A 21,668-nucleotide genomic window follows, 5' to 3' on the forward strand; every position below is an offset into this window, starting at 1 on the left:
ACCTTAAATTATCAGCCATTAACAGTTTAATGTCATTTGCCTGACACCTGCTTGATGTGTGAGACCCTGTAGAGTTCTAAGCTTAATTTAATACATTTTGTATACATTGATTTTAAGAAAGAAACAAAAGATAGACGACAAATTGTTGAATTTGTAGGCTAGTTCATACTTTATTTGTTACTAATTGTTGTTATAGGCTTGCCTATTTATAAATCTAAAGTATCTGTTTTTCTTCTTTACTGGGCTAAACTATATGTAGGCTAAGTACACTTCCCAGTTAACTATAAGTTAATAAAAACAACGCAATAGAGATGCTTTGAAGGATTCTGTAAATGACTATTCCAGCGTGTACATCTTTCAGCGCTTCTTTTTGTCCCCAGCCTTCATTGTGCACACGGCAGGGTTAAATAACACTTGTCTCTTATTTTCCCAGGAAGAAAATGCATACACATACGGGTACATGCGAAGGTCAAGGGTTTGATCTTACTTATGTATTTGCCAGATGGCGGCAGGCAAAGAAAGAATCGAATAATTCAACAAATCTGTCTCTCTCTCTCTTGGTCCAGGTATCAGAGCAATGAACGCAACCTGTCCGTGAACCCTCTTTAGTGGGCTTTTAGGAGAGTGACTTAAACGAGATCGTTTCATTAAAGCAAGAACTCATTACTAACCTGAAGAGAAAGTTATTTCAAATAAATTCTGTAATCACTTTTTATACATACCAGCAAAAAAAGTTTGAAACCGTAGGCCTATTCATTTATCACCGAATAATATGTTTGATCACTGCACATGAATTGCATTCTAATACACAATATTTAACAAACCTAAAATACTTTACATTTTCAAAAAATGCTAGTAAATACGGGAGATTTTAACAATTCCTACAGGAAGAGGTGATGTTTCTGAACATATAATGTGTTAATGTTTTCTTATTATCTAAGATTGGCATATTAATTCATACCCTACAAAAGTAGTCGTAAAATATGTATAAATTATATATTACGTACGTACATACAAACAAACAAATTCTTAAAATACAATTATTTTCAGTTCGCGCTGTAATAAATAGCCAAATCTTCTTTTTCAGCAACTTTTTAACGTTTGAATATATGAATAACACTGAGTTACAGACAAATAAAGGTTTTTGACTTTAGAATCGCACGCTAAGCGCGTAAAATCATAAAAAAGTTATCAGTAAAACATAGGTTTGTGTAGGTCTGCATTACCAAATCAAACAAGCACAAATATACATATAAAACACCACAAATCTTTAGTGAGTGGCAAGGAATTGCGCATTGAGTCCTCGTGGTCGTATTAATTTAGGATGAAACAAACAGAAAAAAGAAAGAAAAAAAATCTATTGGTGTTCATTCAGATGACACCTGGCAAAGTTTGAAAACATGACTGGGCAAGTGCGCGGCTCTAAAAGCATTAATCAGGGCATCAGGCAATGCATCTGGCGGCTTAAGGATGGGACAAGACGCGCTAATTAGGTAGAAATGGCCCTTTTCCCCCGTGACCCAGCGGGACCCTTGGCAAGCTGTTTAACATTAGTTAAGCAATTAAAACGTTTGAATGCAAATGTAGCTTTTGGTGAAAGCTCTGGTTGTGGAAAGTGCATTATTTTCTGTGTTTGTTATGATCCACATGATGCATGTCTTATATGAGGTCACAATGTATTATGACGGCACGACAAACACGCAATTACTGGCCTTAGCCTAAGGGATAACAAAGCAACAAGTGGCCAAGCTCAAGATGGTTGGTCTGAATAAATAGTCATAAAACATTCAATTTACTTGCTAGAACATAACACAAACGTGACAACATTGCTTGAGGCTCCAAGAAGTTCTGCGAGGAAGAACAAAACAGACAACAAATCTATCTGGGAGTGTCTGACATACTGGCAGTCACATGTCTTGACAATGTGGATGTTTCCAGCCTTAACACTCTTGAAAAGCCTGGACTCCTTCACAGGGCCCAGCGGACGCCCAAGACAGGCACAAGTCTGTTTAAACAGGGTGTTTTATACACAGCTGAGCAGGGTATTACGATTCTCTTTATTTGGTTACTAATGCCTCTTGTGCTTTTTATGACACTCTTATGTAGTAAGTAGAGCTGGAGATATGGGTTTGGTTTGTCTGTCACAAAGGTTACGTTCGGGTTGTAGCCTACTAAAGGAAGTGTCTATGGATGTATCCTCTCCGAAATGTAAGTCAATAAACATTCTTAATCAAATAAAAGTAGTTGAGTGAATAATGATTTAAATATTTATAGTCTCATGTTTTGCATTGTAGTCACTATCTTAATTAGGAATTTTATATAGATCATAATGATTCATAGTACGCTGTAAATCTAATAAATCATTGCAAAGTAAATTAATAAATGTTTTATTTTTCTATAGTTTTTGGGAATTAACCTGAATTTTGTGAGTGACTCGTAGTCAATGTACAATAGCCTATGTATGTTCAATTAGGCGGGATTATATATGAAAAGAATGTAAATATTTTGAGAACAGAATTCCGGTGTAGGTTGAATTTGAGAGTGCGCAGTCGCGGCCGGCTGGTGGCGACAGCAACAAAAAACACCCCCCACCACAACAAAACAAGAGACCACACAACACAACAGTCTACACATATACTCACATATATGATTTTTAAATGGATTTTAGATCAAGAAATGTATCTGAAAACACCATGTTCCAAGGAACACATCCTTTTTGTTAAACTTAATTCTGAGTGAAGTTTACCTAGGCCTATGTCACGAAATATAGAGCAAGTGTTTCCCCACTTGTTCATCATCAGACGTGACGCATTCCCGTGTGCACTGCATTAGAGAACGGAACTTAACCACGCCACTGGACTGAATCCTGATTGATTTCTGTGTGAATGTTTACTGTGTTTCCCCTTGCAGAGATCTGTAGCCTATAGCGATACGCTGAAAAATCTAAATGCAATATCGATAGTCTACCTGTTCTTCTAAAATCATACTGCTTTTGCTCCATGCCGAAATGCGATGGAGGCTCGGTTCATGTTTAAACAAGCATATTTTGTTGTGTCAGATATTGTTTGTGTCTCTGCCCCATCTGCACGACCCAGCCAAGCGCAGCAAAAAAGCCAATGAAACGCACTCTAGTCCGTGACGTCAGTGACGCTGGTGCCCTCTCGATGACTTCCTGTCCTGGAGCGACTGACCTTCGCGTGAACCTAAAAGTTTAGTCGCGAGCAGAAGCGCGTGCCACACAGTCACACAGGCGTTAAATTTGGAAAATGGAGAAACCAGATTGTTTATAATTCCAGATTGTTCCATGCAAATAATAGCCTACCTTCAGTTTAGTTTAACAGTAGCCTAGGTCGTTAATTTCCGCCTACAATCTCTTTTAATAACCAAACCTAAGAATACTAGAGCCTAATGCAGGTACCGGGAAAAAAAAATCAAAACCATAAAACTAAAAAAAAAACCCAAAAAAATAAACAAAACTTAACCACTCGTTAATCTCGACAAGTTAACGACTTTTGGCTTACTGAACTAACAGCAACACAAGTTAATTTGTAGGACAGAAAATAATGTTTTCGCAAACGAATACTAGGCTATAAACTTGGGAGAAAATTACCTAACGTAAAATGTATGAATAAATAAATGAATAGCTACAAATAATGTAAAGTAATTTTCACGTTTGCTCGTAATATATAAGCTATAGCTTAGGCCTATATGCAATAAATAAATAAATAAATAAATAAAAATAAATAAATAAATAACATGCCGTTGAAATTGCTGCAGCTGCGCTCTTGTTTCATCGGTTATTAGGCTCACCCTGGATTGAATTATTTTCGGTTTATTAATACGGAAATGAGCACAGAAATAATTAACTGCTTACCGAAACAGTCAACAGCGGGGGAACAAATATCTGATAGCCTATGTGTGCTGGAAAAATAATTTTTTAATAAAACACTATTTGAACTCTTAAATCAAAACATTCCAAATATATTCCAAACATGCGCTTAATTCGCCTAATCATTTGCATTGCATGGGAAATGTTTAAATCGTTAAACATGACAGCTAAATGTCATATTAGAAAAAGAAGTGTATGAAATTTGAATTAAATTATTAATTAAACAATAAAATACTAGGCCTAATTTTATTATATATTACTACTAGCTATGTAGCTACTGGACTTTGCAGAACTGCGCAACTATAAAAAGTAGAATTACGCTTTAGGTCCATGAACATCACAGAGTGAACTTTGAAAATGATCTAAAATAGCCTAAATGTTTATTTCCATTTCGGGTTTCTGTCATACTGTGAAAAAAATATGTAATGTCACAAAAATGTTCCAAAACATTTAAATGATCTGAATTGTTTGAAAATAGCTACCTTAACTTCAGTTTCAGCAGGTCTTCATATGCATTCTGTTTTTAAAGATTTAAGGGGTTGAAAATAAACAAACAAAATAGCTTGCCATTAATGCTCATTTTAACAGACTGTAAGGCAGATTGTTGTAACAGATTGACTTTTATATCAAATTAAAGCCTCGGTTAATATTACAGTGGTCGTTGGCGCCCTGTCGTAGGCCTAGGCTATTCTTATCCAAACAGGCAAACAAATAATACCTTTTCATAGCAACAACTCTTGCACTTGGGCACTTAGCAGAATAATTAATGTGGACTCATGCAATAGATTAGATACGTTAAATAATTTTATATAGGCCTGCTACATGATTATAACAGTCGTTACGCAGCAGCAACCGCGGAGATCCACACTTTATAGCATTTCTACAAATAATAATAGCTTAAATAATAAATTTTTAGGGGTATAATAATTATTATTATTATAATCGACAAATAATACTCATATTAATATTATAATTATTATTAGCAGTTTTTTCATTTTCTTAAAAATAGGCTAGTTGGCCAAATGTCTTTTCTTCATTAATTGGATGAATATAATTTTGTTTATTCAGAACGAAAATATCCATAGCCTATTATATGAACGCAGCGGTGTTTTTAGAATTATTTAGCCTACCGCATTTCATTTTTGTTTTATTTTTTTAAACATGTACAACCATTCAGGGGTTCCGTGAACTTCCGTCTACTTTACAGAAACGTGACATAGGCCTAACTGGTTAAACATCTATATATAGCTAGGCCTATCTGTACTTCTGACAACATTTTGAGGTTTTCTCGAACACTGAAAATCCTTGCATTGCTATTTTCACTGCTATATCTATCACATGGGCATTGAGTGTTTTAAATCCAATGGTCCATAAAGCTCTTAACCAACAACCTGACACCGAGAACCAAATCATAATGCGACCAAATATTTTGATTATTATGTTAAAATATGTTGGATCATGTTTTTTCTGAAACAAAATAAAAATATTAAAAATACACTGCACAGGCTATTAGTCTATATTAATTGTAAATGCGACGTGTTGATTCTTCACTCTCTTTTCTCTACATTTGCGAGTGTGTGTAAAGTTAGTTTTTCTCTTCTTAAATAGGTAGGCGAAGTCTGATAATGCGTAATAAGAGTTAATAATAAATTATTTAAGGCTTGTCAAAGGAAATATTCAGCGTTTTACGTCAAGAGGAATTAAGGGTCCTCTTAGATTTATGGAGGCCACAACAGCGTTAAATAGATATTGAACTTGTTCCAATTAAATGCGTTATGAAAGAGAAACGTAGCCTCAATTCTCGCGGTGTTACATCTGAAGTTGCCGAGCAACCGCAGATCGTCAACAAAGCCTGCGAGGACGCGCACATGACAGCGGAGGACTGTAAACAAATGTGGAAGTTCTGTCATAAACCAAACAAACATGTCATATAAAGCATTCTTGAGCCATAGCAAAGTATCAAAAGAGGACCAGGAGTTTTACGACTTGAAGAACAAAGCCGCAGAGTATTACAGGTCCAACGGGGTCCCGCAGAAGATAGAAAACGTCCTGAACGAGATGTTTTGGCAGAAGCCGGATGATATCTATGGTTATCTGGTAACATGCATACACTTTTGAGATATTAAAGCTGTAAACATTTTATATTAGAATTATAATTACACCTGCTGTAAAATTATAAATGACAATTCTTCCATCGCGTTTTGTCCGGTTTACATGTTATTCTACCAGAAGGAAGTCAGTAGCTTATTGATGTAGGTCAGATCCCCGTAATTACACACCAACAAAATGAATTGAAATCAATAACTGCCTGCTGCTCTTTTTCAGGCAAACTATTTTTCCAGGCTCTCCTATATTCCTGTGATTAGTAAAATCATCGGAAAAGAGGTGTTTGACAGAAGAGGATTGACAGCAGTTCAGACCCAAGTGTACTGCATCATCAGAAATGAGGAAAAGGTATATTCGCAAATCATCCACGTTTCCTACATTTCAGAACAGCTATTAACTTGTCCCATTTAGGTGTACTGTAAGTAGGCCTAAAATAATGAAATTAACGTAGATTTTTGTAGGCAACAAGGTGGATATCAGATCTAAGTGTCTCTGTTTTGATGGTTATGAGAAACTGGAAGCTGGTCGCCCTGTAACCTTTCACCTCGTGCCATTTGCACCATGCTGGACAGTTTGCAGGAGAAATTTGTAGTGACATGATGAATTTAGGTCACAGCATGTCCACATACTCACACACACACACACACACACACACACACACACACACACACACACACACACACACACACACACACACACGGGCAACACAAAACCATTAGAGTATGAGAGCGTGTGCGTTTGTACTGTGACACACGTGCCTCACAACCAATCATAAGCATCAGATCACTCTCTGACTAATTCTCCATCTGTTTTGCCTTCTCTCTATCACTCTGTTTATGTTTGCTAAGTAAGCATTATGCCTGATGGCATGGTGGCCATATTGCAGTTGAGAGTGCTGCTGTTTTAGTTTGGCACATTTAGAGATTATGACAGTAATACGTTGGGACAGGGAACTGGCCGGCTGTAGGCATGAGCTGGGGGAGCTGAGATTCATATCAGTGTTTGGACAGTGCTGGAACGTAATGTCACACTTTTCAAAATAACTTTCTGACATCAGATCCTTGCTTTAGCATTAGTCCAACACAAACACATTCATCTTTGCAGAGAATATTTGCTGCTCCCCTTATGATGCAAGAAATGCATTGTTTTCAATGTGAAATCCACACATTTTGACATTGAAACACAAAGATCAAGTGGTGAATTCCAGCACACAGCCGCACCAGGGCCAACAGTTCATGTACAGATTGTTATATTCAGACCTTGGTCTTTTCAGTCTTGAATTTTGAAATGGCTTGTATTCCATTGTCATGCAGTGTGTGTGTGCAAATAAGTGTTTTTATTATATTCCATTGCAATATTTGGCCCCAGGAAATGATTTTATTTATTTTTTTCTTTTTCTAACCATTAAAAAAAGTTTTAGTAAATTTAATACTATTAATAATAATAATAATAATAATAAAAACAAAACTAATAATAATAATAATAATAATAATAATAATAATAATAATAATAATAATAATAATAATAATAATAATTAAACAAACAAACATATAAATAAATAACATTAAAAACTAAAAATTAAAATGATATATTTTGCCTTGGTAACTACCTGAAATAGGTTTAAGTTAAATTACTACATCTAAAACTGAATAAAAATGATACAGAAATATTAAAAAAGTCATGAAAGTCAAAACCACATTACAAAAACTTTAAATATAAATGAAAACTGAACATAAAAAAGCTCATTCAAAATATTAATAAATACTATAACAGTATATAAATATTAACAAAATAATTGCATATTTTATGTCAAATAGTTTAGTCAGCTGATTAAAATTAATTGAATCTGAAGAATATTTGAACAAGCCTACAATAGAATTGAATAAATATATCAGATTTTCCAAATACAATACAGAAGAATTCATTATGGGGGCACATTTTCAGTGGCTTTTTGTGTAAATCACAGGTGGTGTGCAGTGCAGTGATGAGTGGCCCTAGTGATGGTCTGGAGGCTGATGGTGTGGCAGAGTCAGGAGAGGCATTTTCTAACAGCAACCAGCAACGTCTGTCCATCACAACAGCTCTGAAGTGGATCAGAGAGCATCTCAGTCCAATGCTGCAAGGCTTCAACCCCACTGATCAAACCAATGTAGACAAACTACTCAGGTGATCACAAAATACACAAGCATCACTCAAAGAACATGAAGGCTGCTATGATAACCATGTTTTAAAACACACAGGCATGACTGAGGTTGTGTCTTTTGCCTGCAGCGATTTCTTCATGGCACGTTACCTGGAGCACAAGGACAGTCTTAACATAGAGAAGGAGGATGGGCTGAGGATTGAATCAGTGTCTGAGGCTCCGCCCCAGGCCACTCCCACACCTGCACCTACCAAAGACAAGAAAGGAAGTGATAAAGGTAAAGGAGCTTAATATTTTGCCATTTATAAAGGATATTTAGCTGCACAGTACAACATCACTGATGTTACATATTATTTGAGGTCACACAATAAATATAGAGTCAGGTTAAGTGAGGATTCCACAGGAGGACAACAACCCACCTTAGTGCAGCAAGTCCAAAAAACCCTGTGGGATTCAAAGACAGGATTCCAGCCAATCTCCTGTCATCTCACTGATCTGAGAGCTGTTGTAAAAGCAGTCTGAAGGACTCCACACTCCTCTGTTTCATAGATCTGTTTCATAGAAAGCCTACTGGGAGCTGCTCTCAGATACATTAGCAGCTTGTACTGAATCACATGTGTATGATTCATTGTGACGGTGACTCTGTTTTCACCTTTTCATTGAATCAATCCATCCTTTAAATAAAATATAAATAAAACAAATACATACATAAATAAACCCCCACCCAACCAACCCTACTTCTAAAAATAACTTCCTAAAGAGAATAGTACTTTTGAAAAATCTGTTTAAAATGATGACCTTCAGTCATATCAGTGGCCTAGAAAAAGCTGTTTTATACTGCATGGAGTGGGGTCTTCTCTTGTGGTGGCCACAATGTCGACATTGCACGCTCAGTTAAATAGTTCTCACTTAATCTCCGTAACCCCACCATTATTTGAAATTTTTGCTAGAGAAATATTCAGGAAGGGAAAACTTTGATGCTTCAGCTTCCCTTTAAGATTCAGGTGATATAAGATAATATAGTGCACTTTAAACTGCAGATCCTTCAATGACCTCTCCATCCCCTGCACTTCCTTCTGCCATCACTGTTTTTGTATTCAGGTAAAAAAGGAAACAGCACAGAGAAGCTCCTCCCTCCTGCAGAAGCCCCAGTGCCACATCTGCCAGGGGCTATGGCAGTGGGTGTGATTTCTTTGGCTGTGGCAAAAACTGCTGCCAGACTTCTAGGAGAACCCTTATACCGACATATCACATCTGTCAGAGTCCCGCAGGTACACTACTGTTCATAAGTTAGGGGTTGGTAAGATTTTATGCTCAGTTTTGTGCTCACAAAGGCTGCATTTATTTAATCAATGATACAGTAAAAACAGTTCTGTTGTGACATACAGTATGAGTACAATTTAGAATAACTGTTTTCTCTTTTAAAATGTAATTTGTTCATGTGACAGCAAAGCCAAATTATTCTAGCCTTGATCCTTCAGTTTCATTCTAATATGCTTATTTAGTGCTCATAAAACGTTTATTGTTATTATCATCATCAGTGTTGAAAGTTGTTCTGCAGTTTTTTCAGGATTCTTTGATTTACAGAAAATTCAAATGAACAGTATTTATTTGAAATATATGTTGTTGTAACATTTTAAATGTCTTTACTGTCACGTTTAATCAATTGAATATGCCCTTGTTAAATAAAGGTATTAAAAGAAAATTAACCATCCAAGATGTAGATTATTTTGTTTCCTCATTGGAAGGGATTTGAAAAAATGTAGCATTGCATCACTTGCTCACTGACGGATCCTCTTCAGTGAATGGGTGCCATCAGAATGAGAGTCCAACCAGTTGATAAAAACATCACAAATAATCCAGAAGACTCCAGTCCATCAATTAATGTCTTGTTAAGTGAAAAAACATGTGAACATATTCAAGTTCTCATGAACACACAGCTTTTTACTTCAAAAGAGTGGACTACTTGTGGATTACTGTGATGTTTTTATCTCATTCTGACGGCACCCATTGACTGCAGAGGATCCATTAGTGAACAAGTGATGCAATGCTAAATTTGTCAAGAATCTGTTCCAATGAAGAAACAAACTTTTAAAGTGTATGTAAATACATGTTAATCATCAAATAAACTTACATACTTGAAGAATTGCATTACGGGAGAAGACTTATGTTCTGACTTGTTATATAGAAATACACTGAACACTATACTGATGTAAAAATTATTTTATCCTCTTCCTCATTTCCTGTGAACCGCTGTAGGCTCAGAGTGAGATGCACCTGCCTGTGCCCATGATTACAATACTGAGCTGTGGAAAGAACTCTGCGGGTAAACTCAACCTGCTGGAGGAGGTCATCCTCATGCCCAGCTCATCACAAAGAGTCAGAGAAGTATAAACACACTTAAACACAAACAAACACTCTTTTAGTAAAGTAGGCTGTGTTCAGCACAGAAGTGTTAATGCTTTGCTGACTGCTCTCACTCCAGTGTCCATACCGTTTATCTTTAGTGTGTGTGTGTTGGCCTTGCAGGTCATTGGCATGGGCTTTGAGCTGCAATGTGAAATGAGGAGAGTTTTGAATGGATCTGCGTATAAAGCTGGGGTAAGGATGCTCTCACAGGTTTTGACTCTTTGACAAAGAGACATAATGTTCTATGCTCCGGCTCACACAAAAGCATCAAGCAGCACACAAATTACTTGTGTATTTTTTTGATGCTTTGATGGGATAATTATCCGCACATCACCATCTGAATGAAATAAACAGGCCTCAATCACGTGCAGGGCTTATGAATGGCGATTGAACCACTTAACAGCATGTCACACAATAAATATATATTTATGTTTAGATGGGAGGCTATTACTGGTGCACTGTGCGTTGTGGGCACCTCAGAGCACTAATGTTATAGCCTCGATAAAGACCTTTATAACATAGGGTAGGGGTGCTGGATTTGGTTTAGTTCTAACATATTCTGGTTTTCATCTGAGCTTGTTTAGATGAATTTGATTTACAGGTGGAACTGGAATCTCCCAGTAAAAACAAACATACAATTGTCTGGTATAACCTCTTGGGAACCAGCAATTGATGTCATTTGCTTTTCATCAATTTCTCTAAAACCATACATGCAGTGGATATACCTTGTAGAAGAGGACATCCTGGGCTTTTCAGAGATAGGGGTTTGGCCATGATTACTGGTCCTCTTTGGTTTTTAAAAATGTCTGACATAAAAAAGTATATGTATTGTTTCTGCTGTTACACAGTAATATGCAAATTAGACACCCATTTTGGCTATATTTAAAAGAATAAAAGCTACATTTCCATTCAGAAATTTGGTGTCTGTAAAATTTGAATATATTAAAATAAAAGTTTGCATATTTATTCAGTACAGATGCATTAAATTAATCAAAAGTGGAAGACATTTACGTTACAAAAGATTTCTATTTCAAATAAATGCTGTTCTTTTGATCTTTCTGTTCATCAAAGAATCCTGAAAATAATGTATCGCAGTTTTCACAAAAATATTAAGCAGCACAACTGTTCTAAACATTGATCATATTAATTACAATTAAAATTAAGAAGAAATTATTTTTTCGAAAGAAGTCACTTCTAAATGAAATAAACAGACATCAATACAGGTTTGTCTGACCTTTGATGTTTTCATGACATCAAAAATAATAGTAATTATAATTCACATCGAAATACATTTTTGAGTGCAAGACTCTAAACATGTAATCTGACTCATCCATCATAATCCTGTGGAATATGCTTTAGTGTCTATACATGGTTTATGTTTTTGACAAAGAACATTATTGAATAATGATAAACGTGTGAATCAATGAATGAATGCACAATTTTTTATATATATTTTAACATTTGCCACAGTAGTCTGTGAGTTTCTTGAGAAGCAAATCAGCTTATTAGACTTTCTGAAGGATCATCTGACACTGAAGACTGGAATTATGGCTAATGGTTGCTAAAAACTCAGCTCTGCCATCACAGGAATAAATTGCATATTTAAATAGTTTAAAAAGTAATTTCAAATTGTAGTAATATTGCGCAACATTACTGTTTTTACTGTATTTTTAAATAAGCATAAGAGACTTCTTTCAAAAACAGTAACTATTTTTAAATATTCCATATTAAAACAAAAATTAAGATAATGGTAGCAAGCTAGTGTACTGTCTAAATCTTTTCAGAACCATTTACATTTTGCCATATGTTGACCAGTATATTATTATATAATATATGATATTTCTCTATCACTCACCTGTTCTCCCTGTTTCTCAGCCTATAGGTGTAACAGAAGAGGGGGCATTACAGGTGGGGTTTGAACGTCCCGAACAGGCTCTTGATCTAGTGACAGAGGTATGTGCTAACCTAGCATTGCCTCTGGGTTCAGACCTGCACTTGGCTATAAACTGTGCAGCAGACGGCCTGATGGACTATGTAAGTGATGGGAAGACAGAACAGGGACATTATTATTCTCACATTCACCCAAAACAAGTACTGCAAATGTTTAAACTGAAAGTTTAAATAATATAGTGTAACCATTTTAAATGTTTCTCTTGCTGTCTTCTAGTCTCATGGGAAGTATGAGGTGATGTCCGGCTGTCACAAATCCCCAGATGAATTGGTGGATATGTACGGGGGTCTGATTAATAAATATCCTGCTATCACATCCCTCATTGATCCTTTCAGGAAAGAGGTGAGATTAAAAAAGCATGTATTTAATCCCTATTGGTATAAAGTGTCATGCAGCTCCTCTGGTTGAACTGACAGCGTGTCTCTGAGTTTAGGATGTAGATCAGTGGGAGAGACTGGCTTCAGTGATTGGCCAGTCATGCTGCCTGATTGCAGATGCTGCATCCAATCTCTGTCCTCGCTGGAGTGAAGTGCAACCCCTCCCACCTGGAGTCACCAGGGTCATTATTAGGCACCACAGTGATATGACCATCTCTGACCTTATACAAAGCATAGCAGAGCAGAAAGGTACAAACATAACAAGAACAAAAAAGAACAAATATCAAATCACTCAAATCTAGGTGCTCACTGTGTGTTCTGGCATAGTCTTTTTTGACAGTAATTTGCAAAAGCATAATTTCCGAGTCTAAATATATTGATTGTAGCATGTATGTAACTTTTCCCCATGCACAATGCAGAGACGATGCTGGCTGCAGGCAGTGGTGATGTATCAATTGTTGACCTGGTGGGTTGACCACAATTCATTCATTCATTCATTCATTTTTTTTTTCTTTTTTTTTTTTTTAGGGAATTCATTTCTCAGTGGCATGTAGTCTCCAATCAAGTCTTTTAATAGAAATACAAAAATAAATAGTGATATCAGATTTATTTAGTTCCTGAATATGTGCCAATGAAAATACCAAACAACTGATGAAGCCCAGAAAATTACATTTTTATCATACTGTAGATTAAATGTGTTGCTGAACACAATCCAAATGTATGATTCAAAACAAATAACAGAAATAAATAATCTATCTAATTAAAAAAAACATCATTACAAACTATATTGTAATAGGAAAATTTGAACAACAACAAAAAAACAAAAATGACCACGAATGTCAGATTTTTGATTAGTGACCTATAATGGAGAATCTTAAATTTTTCTTAATTTTATTTGTTTTACATTTTTCAAAATCCAATAATTTTTCAGGTTTAATTAGATTTTGAGTCGCAGTTTCTTTCTTGTGGACCTCACTGTATGTCTGTTTAAAGGCTGTAGGGTCAGGCGTGTCCTTCCTCAAACTGGGTGGGTTGAGAGGAGGAGAGCGAATGGACAAATACAATCGTCTATTGGCAATAGAAGAGGAACTGGAGCAGGAGGGGATCCTGGGTACGGTTCTCTCACATAATGGCAAGTACTATTAGTAGCATTAAAATATATATATATATATATATATATATTATAGTACCTTTTTGTGTTTTTCAGGTGCTAGAGAAAAAAACAGCCTTTGTCAGATCTTTCCAAAACACTTAACTCCGGAAGCGACTGTGACTCTGTGACCATCTCTACTTGATGTGACTTCATCTCCTGTCTGTCTGCCTGACATTATCACAGTAGGGTTTGTCTGACCTGACTGCGTGACATCAAAATGCATATTAATTACAATTCACATAAAAATATCTTTTTAGTAAAAGATTGGAAACATGTAAAATGACTCATCACATGCACCATATTTCTATGTGATATGCTTTAGTGCTTATAGATGGTTTATACATTAAAAAACATCATTAAAACCCACAATTTTTAATGCATTTTAATATTTTTCACAGTAGTCACAGTGAACATTTCCACATAGACTTGCTCACCATATAATTATTTTGTGTGATTTTCCACAAAATTAAGTTAATTGTGTGTGTGTGTGTGATGTGTCAGTATTCCTTCCTGAAGACTTATTCATTCCATGTGCTCCAGATTTACCTGTAAGAGAAAAATCACAAATTGGAGCAGGATTTTATAGTATATATTTACTATATACATATATTTAATAATTTTGACACATACAAAGTATTGTTGGCTTTTGCTACAAATATACCCATGCTACTTATGACTGGTTTTGCGGTCCAGGGTCACATATATGATTTCTATAATATATATATATATATATATATATATATATATTATATATATATATATATATATAGTATGTATGTATGTATATGTATATATATATATATATATATATATATATATATATATATATATATATATATATATATATATATATAATAAAACATACATTTCTTAAATGTATACATGTATATATATGTGTGTGTGTGTGCGTGTGTCTATGTATGTATGTATTTATATATACATATACATACCCTGTGAAATATTACACTTCACCTCAGATTTATGAATTGAATAACATATTTAATATATGAACTATATATTTGCTATTATTATTTTTAATTCTATAATGCCTCTGGAATTTCCAAAAAGTCAGACAGTGAACTCCATTCAACTCCTTTCGTCTCCCCATCCCACAGAAAGGTTTTAAGAGAAATCAAAGCTAATATTCAATGATGAAGAGGCAGAAAACAACCCATCACTTCCTTCTCCACATCCTCTCTTCACTATATACAGACAACAGATACTGACACACACAAACACACACACACACACACACACACACACACACACACACACACACACACACACACACACACACACACACACACACAGTGACTGAATGGGGCCAATTATCCAGCCTGTTCAAAAGGGCAGCAGTGTCCGCTTCATACAAGTGTTTGTGTCTGTTTATGTGTTTGTGTGAAAGAGTGTGAATGGACTGCTTTGTGTTAACAAGTGAGAGAAAGCACAAACCCACAGCTGTGCTGCGAAACTACAGACCACAAGATTGTGACACATTCAGCTCCTAATCAACTCACAACATGTTCGTTATCATGTTTACCTCTTAACTGAATGATAGAAATCATGAATTTACTAGCATTGCACCTTTTAGGGAGAGAAACACAGCCCTCAAAATACATCAAACTTACATGATGCAGAGCGGACAGCATTTTGTAAGCGTACAATGGGTGACATCTGTAAACAAAAAAAATAGCTATTTGCACGCAGCGGGAGTGGAGGGGGTGCTGGGGGCATCCGCAGAGAGACAGAGAGATTTGAGACCAGCATTACAAGTTACTGTGGCTCCCCACCAGGCAATCATTCTGTTTGAAAAATAAACAAAATGACTAACAAAACAGGCTAAATTAAGCGTTTTACACATACATATATACACAAGCTGGGCTCTAAATTGTGGTTCTGTCAATAGAGATTGTTTTGTGCTGCTTGACTATGGTTTCGAAACAAGTGCAGGACAAGTGTTATAGAACACGATAAAAAGCAAACATAAGTAAGACACAAACAGCAGCAGAGCAACAGCCCAGCATGGCGTTTTATGATTACAAGCTCGTCGAGATTGACAGAATGTTTATGGCAAGTCGATTAAGAAAAACACGCAGACCAGAAGATGAGACACATTGCAATTGAGCAAGATATTTACTCATTTACACCTCGCATCTTCAACAAATGCCGAACCGGAAACGTCAACAAACAAAATATGCTATATGTCGGACAGAAGAGCTAATAAAAATGTGAGTCGATTATTGATTGTGTTTTGAGTGCTGTTGGGGAGTGGAGATGAAACTCAGAGAAAACCTCACTCTAAAAGGATCTAGATGCTAGAATGTTTATGATCCTAGTTTGTGATCTCTTCCACATCTAGTTTTAGGGTCAAACATAAGTCCAATAATAAAAATTATCATAATGATAATAAAAGTAACACTCTACAGTAAGGTCCCAATAGTTAATGTTAGTTTATACATTAACTAACAACTAATATTAACAATATTAGCTGTCTTGTATAAAGCTCTACATTAACATCTAGTGAATTATTTTCATTTAGATAATCTTTAAAAATAGGCGTTTGCAAATGTGAAATCAATAATCCATCATGACACCACCATTTACTCACATAGTCCTGAACGTCTGAACCCTAAGTTTTGCTTATTAACAACAAGCAATACATTTGTACATTTGTTTATTCATCTTTTTTAACATTAATTTATATAACTACAACTGTTAATTGTTAGTTAATGTAAGTTCAGGTCTGTTATGGTAATATAATACAAATAATACCAACATTAACAGATATAACTTTTGATTTTAATAATGTCTTAGTAAATGTTGATATTAATATAAAAAAATGATTTAGAAGTATGTTCATGTTAACTAATGTTAACAAATGGAACCTCTTAAAAAATAAATACATTATATAGAGAGACTTCAGATGCAAAAAGTCTGTCTGAGATTTTTCTGAAACTTTTTCTTTTAAATTAGCATTTTTATCAGGCACCTATGTTTACGGTTACTAATTTCACTTTGATGGCAAATAAAAGGTTATTAGTCAGTTATTGAATGCATTCTTTTCAAAAATGTCCAATGATTTTTTCATAGGAGCCTGATAAAACAAAAAATATATTTTACCATTTAATGTACAATTTCAGCTAATCATAAGCTATACATTTTTATTTAATAGACATTAACATGTATTGTTATTTAAATATATATAATTAAATAAAAGTTTACCAGTGGAACATTTGAAAGAAAAAATACTTATAGCCTATACAAAATACTTTTCTGTTTTTTTTAGATTTTTATTTCTGGTGTGTTTGCCTTTATTATGTCAGGACAGTGTAGAGATGACAGGAAGTGAAGTGGGAGAGAGAGAGGGGCAAGATCAGGAAAGGTCCTGGTAAGCCCATAGCACAATGTAGCAATATGTCGGCGCACTGCCCACGAGGCTATGGACGCAGACACAAAATATTATTATTTTTTTTTTTTAACAGAAACTTCAAATATCTCTGATATCGACTATATGGGCTTTAGTATATAGCTAGTCCACTACAAAACTGAGTGTCAAAATATGATAATTTTTCATGAACAACAGTAGTTTAACCCACATTTAACATCAATGTTTACCAGATTTACATTACAAACATCCTTGCGGCTTTTAAAGGACCCCAAAGATTCAAAGCTACATCTGAAACGGCACAACAACAGTCCACAAAGCTATTTCTTTCACAAAACACAATGACAGTCCACATGAACACATTTATAAAACGCTTCTCAAACACAGCCTTGAATTGGAGTGTACAGTGTGTGTTATTCTCTGCTGCAAGCCAGGGTCAGGTGAGGAACAGTGCAAAAAAAAAAATAATAAAAAAAGAGAAAAGAGGAGAGAGAGTGAGAAGGAATAAAGTTTCATCTTGTGTCCGGGAAGATTTAACCCCATGAAGAGCTCTAAGCCACTCTGGAAATTGTGCCTAAGTGTGTGAAAGCAGTGGAAAGGCGTCACTGAGCCTCAGCGCAGACACACACATCTCCTGTTTCACAGCACAACAACAACACAGCAGCTGCAGCTCACCCGAGGAAATGAAATCCTGTTGTGTAACGAGGCATGACAAACGTCACACCATTGTATAAATCTGATCTAGTGTGCGGTTCGGACGGAATAAAATGCTTCTCTGTGGACTGGACGAGGAAAGATACAAAATTTCAGGGATCAAATTTACATTAGACAATGAGAAATGTAGAAGATGTTTAGCCAAAATGACAATGAGCAGACAAAGGAAACACTTCATCACTGACCTTAAGTCAAAAGCCAATGCTTTAAACCCATTCTAAATAATTTTACCAGCTTTGTAGACTATTAAAAAGGCCTTCACATCAAGGGCTGAAAGACCTTATATACTTTAAATGTTTTTATTTATTCAATTATTTTTACGCATACTAACACTACCATCCAAAATTTTTATAATTTTTTTTTATAAATTATTATTTTATCAGCTAGACTCCATGAAATTGATCAAAGTCAAAACATTTTAGAATTTTAACAAATATTTATTTTTTAAAATAAATACTACTCTTTTGAACTTTCTTTTAATCAGAGAATCCTGAAAAACATTAATCATGGTTTTCTACAAAACTTTCTGAAGGATCATGTGACACTGAAGACTAGAGTAATGATGCTGATTCAACTTTGCCAACAGGAATAAATTACATTTTACAATATATTCAAATATATTATTATTATAAAAATTCAAACTTCAAATAACTTATATTATACTAAAAAAAAATTATTTAAAAAAAAACAGTAATCATGATTTGACTATATGAACCTTTTGAACTTCACATATGTTTCTTTAAAAAAAAAACAGTACACAATATGAACCTTTTGAACTTCTTTTTTAAAAATGAATCTTACCTTATATAATTCTACAGTCAGAGTTCTGGTAGCACCTCAGGTCCATGCCTATACATGCTTTCACAAAAAAATAATCTTATATAATTCTACAGTCAGAGTTCTGGTAGCACCTCAGGTCCATGCCTATACATGCTTTCAAAATGCTTCACTTAAACCACCCATTTAAACGAAACTGCTTTATATATTCTATTCAGTAGCGTGTTATTGTCATGACGGCATGTCAACAATTTGAAAAAGAATAACACAATTCATTACAGCTCAGTCAATAAATGTACAAATAGCATCAATTCATTGTCTGTTATTTAAAAAATTTGTCTCAGCAATAATAGTCTTGTGTGATTGATGACCCAAAATTGCTTCTCTTCTATATACTGTTGGAGAAAACGCCAATTCTTTGAAAGACCAGTGCTGAACCTGAAAAAATATCCAGGTTCATGAAACAGTAAAAAGATTGTAAAAGGGGGATAAGTTCACATCAGTGCCTTGTAATTACTGAGCGGGACGTTAGAAGGTGAATACTAGTCTAGCCAAAGCCATTTGAGAACACACTAGGTTGGCACATGTTCAAGGCTAGTAACCAACGCCCCTCTAGAAAGGCTTCTCACACAGACAAAGCATGTGTCAATGACTTTGTTCAGTGAGGATGGTCCAGCCAAAGTAGACAGTAGGACGGAGGGGATTGCGTTTCACTACTATTAAACACTCACAGATATTCAAAGTCCCTCAAAGCGAAGAAAATCAAAAACATTTTACCACTTATAGATGTTTAAATGTTCTCAAGTTAATACAGTGTGACTAATATGTTTGTTCCAAACAGAAGTAATTTTTCAGGGGTTGCTCACAGCTCTGGAGACTTCATGGATTTCTGAGCACTTTTCAAGCATCTACTTTTTGTTTTCCTAAAATTTCCAAAAAAGAAATTAAAACAGACTCAACTTGTTGACATGCTGTAATAGTATAAAGCAATAAAATGTTTGTGGACTGACAGTTTAGAAAATTTGGTTTGTGAAGAATATTGGAGTTATCCTAAAATCTCAAGAGTTTATACGCAAAGTATGCTCAAATTGGCTAAAATAAAATTGTTGTCACCATAATATCTGAGATCTTTTGCAATTATTCTTTCATACTGACAGTTTCTTGTATAAGTGGCATGTACACTACCATTCAAAAGAAACATTCTTTTTCATTCTGTTTAAAAAAAAAAAGCTAAGGAGGGTGTATTTATTTGATAAAAAAAAAATCAGTAAAACAGTAATACCGTGGAACATAATTTAAATTTAAAATAACTGTTTTTTATTTTAATACATTTTTAAAATATAATTTATTCCTGTGATGGCAAAGCTTCAGAAATCTAATTATGAACCAAAAAATTTTTCAGCATAATCCAACAATAAAAAAAAAATTCTAAAAAACAAACAAAAGAAAAAAAAAATTCTAAACAATATTTAATTGAAAGATAGTTTATGCCAAAACACAGATTCATAGATTACAGAAAATATTTTGTTTTGGATATAGAAATTGAAAATAGACACTCTTTGAACCAAACAAAAGAGAAAAATACTAACAACTGGGAGTAAATTGTTTGACCCAGCCAAAAAAATTGATAAACGTGAGCATATAAAAAAACAAAAACCCACATATGCTTGATGCTGTTAAGTCACATTACGGCTGAACTTCTGCAAGTAGTAATTTAGTCACATGTGTTCGGTTAGTTTGGATGAACTATGCTGGTGCAGGAAGAAATGTTCTTTTGGTGTATAAATACATGGCTCTACTTAAAAGAGCAGATACTCACAACCTATGAGCTCCTATGAAGGCTTGAGTTGATCAGCGCATATTGTGGGTGTTGTGATGCGGTGTGTCCTGAACTGGTCCCTTGTGTTCTGGCCTGGTTCTGACTGGGTTTGCTTAATCTGGGGCAGATCCAGAGCAGTATTGGAATTTGCTGGAGGGGAAGAGTTGAAAAGTTAAACGGATGATCTAAGCTCAAGAGACAGAGAAAATGTGCTGAAGTGTGTGTGTTTGACTGACTGTTATTTTTTGCAGCTTTCAGTGCTCCCCTCCGTCTCTCCAGGGCCTTCTCCAGCTCAGACTTCTGTGATGGCGATGGAGGGCATGTCCCAGGCGAGGAGGAGGGGCCGGGACGCTTGACGGAGTTCTAACAGAAAGATTCTGTTACTATAACAACAGCTAGTTCAAAACACATCTGAATTATATTGCAATATAATTTTTTGTGTATTTTATATTAAAAAACTAAAAATACTGACATATAAAATAAGTGATAATAGTATTAATTAATAATCAGTTAAAAAATAAAATAAAAATAAATAAAGCAATCCTAACCAGGATTCCATGAAGTTCCTGTATGGCAGAATTTGTCCCTTCTTTCTGCAGGAAGACCAGAGAAACAATTAAACAGACTATGTAAGTGAGTGTTATTATTTTTAAGTGAGTGTTATTATATATAAAGGGGTCATGAACTGCCTCTGTTTTTATTTTGTACTGTTCTCTGAGGTCCATTTATAATGTTATCAAGCTTTTTACATAAAAAAACCCCATAATTTAGAAGTTACAGGCTATTTTCTGTCCTGTTTTCGACCTGCCTCATCAGAACGCTCTGTTTGAATTGGCAAGGCAAAGTGTAGACTAGGAAGTAAATGCCCACTGCTATGATAGGCTAACACCTAACAGATGGAAGCTGCTGTGAAAAAACTCAAAAACTCATATAATAATCTAATAT

The 21,668-nt window shown here is 35.0% G+C and overlaps 2 protein-coding genes across 4 annotated transcripts in view; one reads left to right on the forward strand and one right to left on the reverse strand.

The window, feature by feature from the left end:
* The first annotated feature begins 1,726 nt into the window (after nucleotides 1-1,726).
* Nucleotides 1,727-14,251, forward strand: eno4 (enolase 4). Of its 3 annotated transcripts, none has more exons than XM_042742161.1 (13): nucleotides 1,727-2,208; nucleotides 6,215-6,343; nucleotides 7,962-8,161; nucleotides 8,267-8,415; nucleotides 9,240-9,409; nucleotides 10,398-10,526; nucleotides 10,668-10,739; nucleotides 12,423-12,581; nucleotides 12,715-12,840; nucleotides 12,932-13,124; nucleotides 13,295-13,341; nucleotides 13,869-14,007; nucleotides 14,083-14,251. In XM_042742161.1, exons 1-13 carry the CDS (start codon nucleotides 2,191-2,193, stop codon nucleotides 14,154-14,156), a joined length of 1,605 nt encoding a protein of 534 aa, XP_042598095.1. In that variant the 5' UTR covers nucleotides 1,727-2,190; the 3' UTR covers nucleotides 14,157-14,251. The 3 variants fall into 3 exon arrangements, with proteins under 3 accessions (XP_042598095.1, XP_042598093.1, XP_042598094.1); XM_042742159.1 differs by lacking the exon at nucleotides 1,727-2,208 and adding an exon at nucleotides 3,514-5,986; XM_042742160.1 differs by lacking the exon at nucleotides 1,727-2,208 and adding an exon at nucleotides 3,514-5,986 and having other exon boundaries at nucleotides 13,869-13,986.
* Nucleotides 14,252-14,395: 144 nt separating this feature from the next.
* Nucleotides 14,396-21,668, reverse strand: part of shtn1 (shootin 1) — a 28,150-nt gene continuing 20,877 nt past the window's right edge. The window contains exons 14-17 of the mRNA XM_042742162.1: nucleotides 21,272-21,316; nucleotides 20,960-21,086; nucleotides 20,724-20,873; nucleotides 14,396-14,574 (exon numbers count right to left, since the gene is read on the reverse strand). Of these exons, the coding sequence (XP_042598096.1) occupies nucleotides 20,737-20,873; nucleotides 20,960-21,086; nucleotides 21,272-21,316 (309 nt within the window). The 3' untranslated portion in view covers nucleotides 14,396-14,574; nucleotides 20,724-20,736. The remainder of the gene's footprint in view (nucleotides 14,575-20,723; nucleotides 20,874-20,959; nucleotides 21,087-21,271; nucleotides 21,317-21,668) is intronic.

Source organism: Cyprinus carpio, chromosome B17 (assembly GCF_018340385.1).
Source record: "Cyprinus carpio isolate SPL01 chromosome B17, ASM1834038v1, whole genome shotgun sequence".
Classification (NCBI taxonomy): Eukaryota; Metazoa; Chordata; class Actinopteri; order Cypriniformes; family Cyprinidae; genus Cyprinus; species Cyprinus carpio.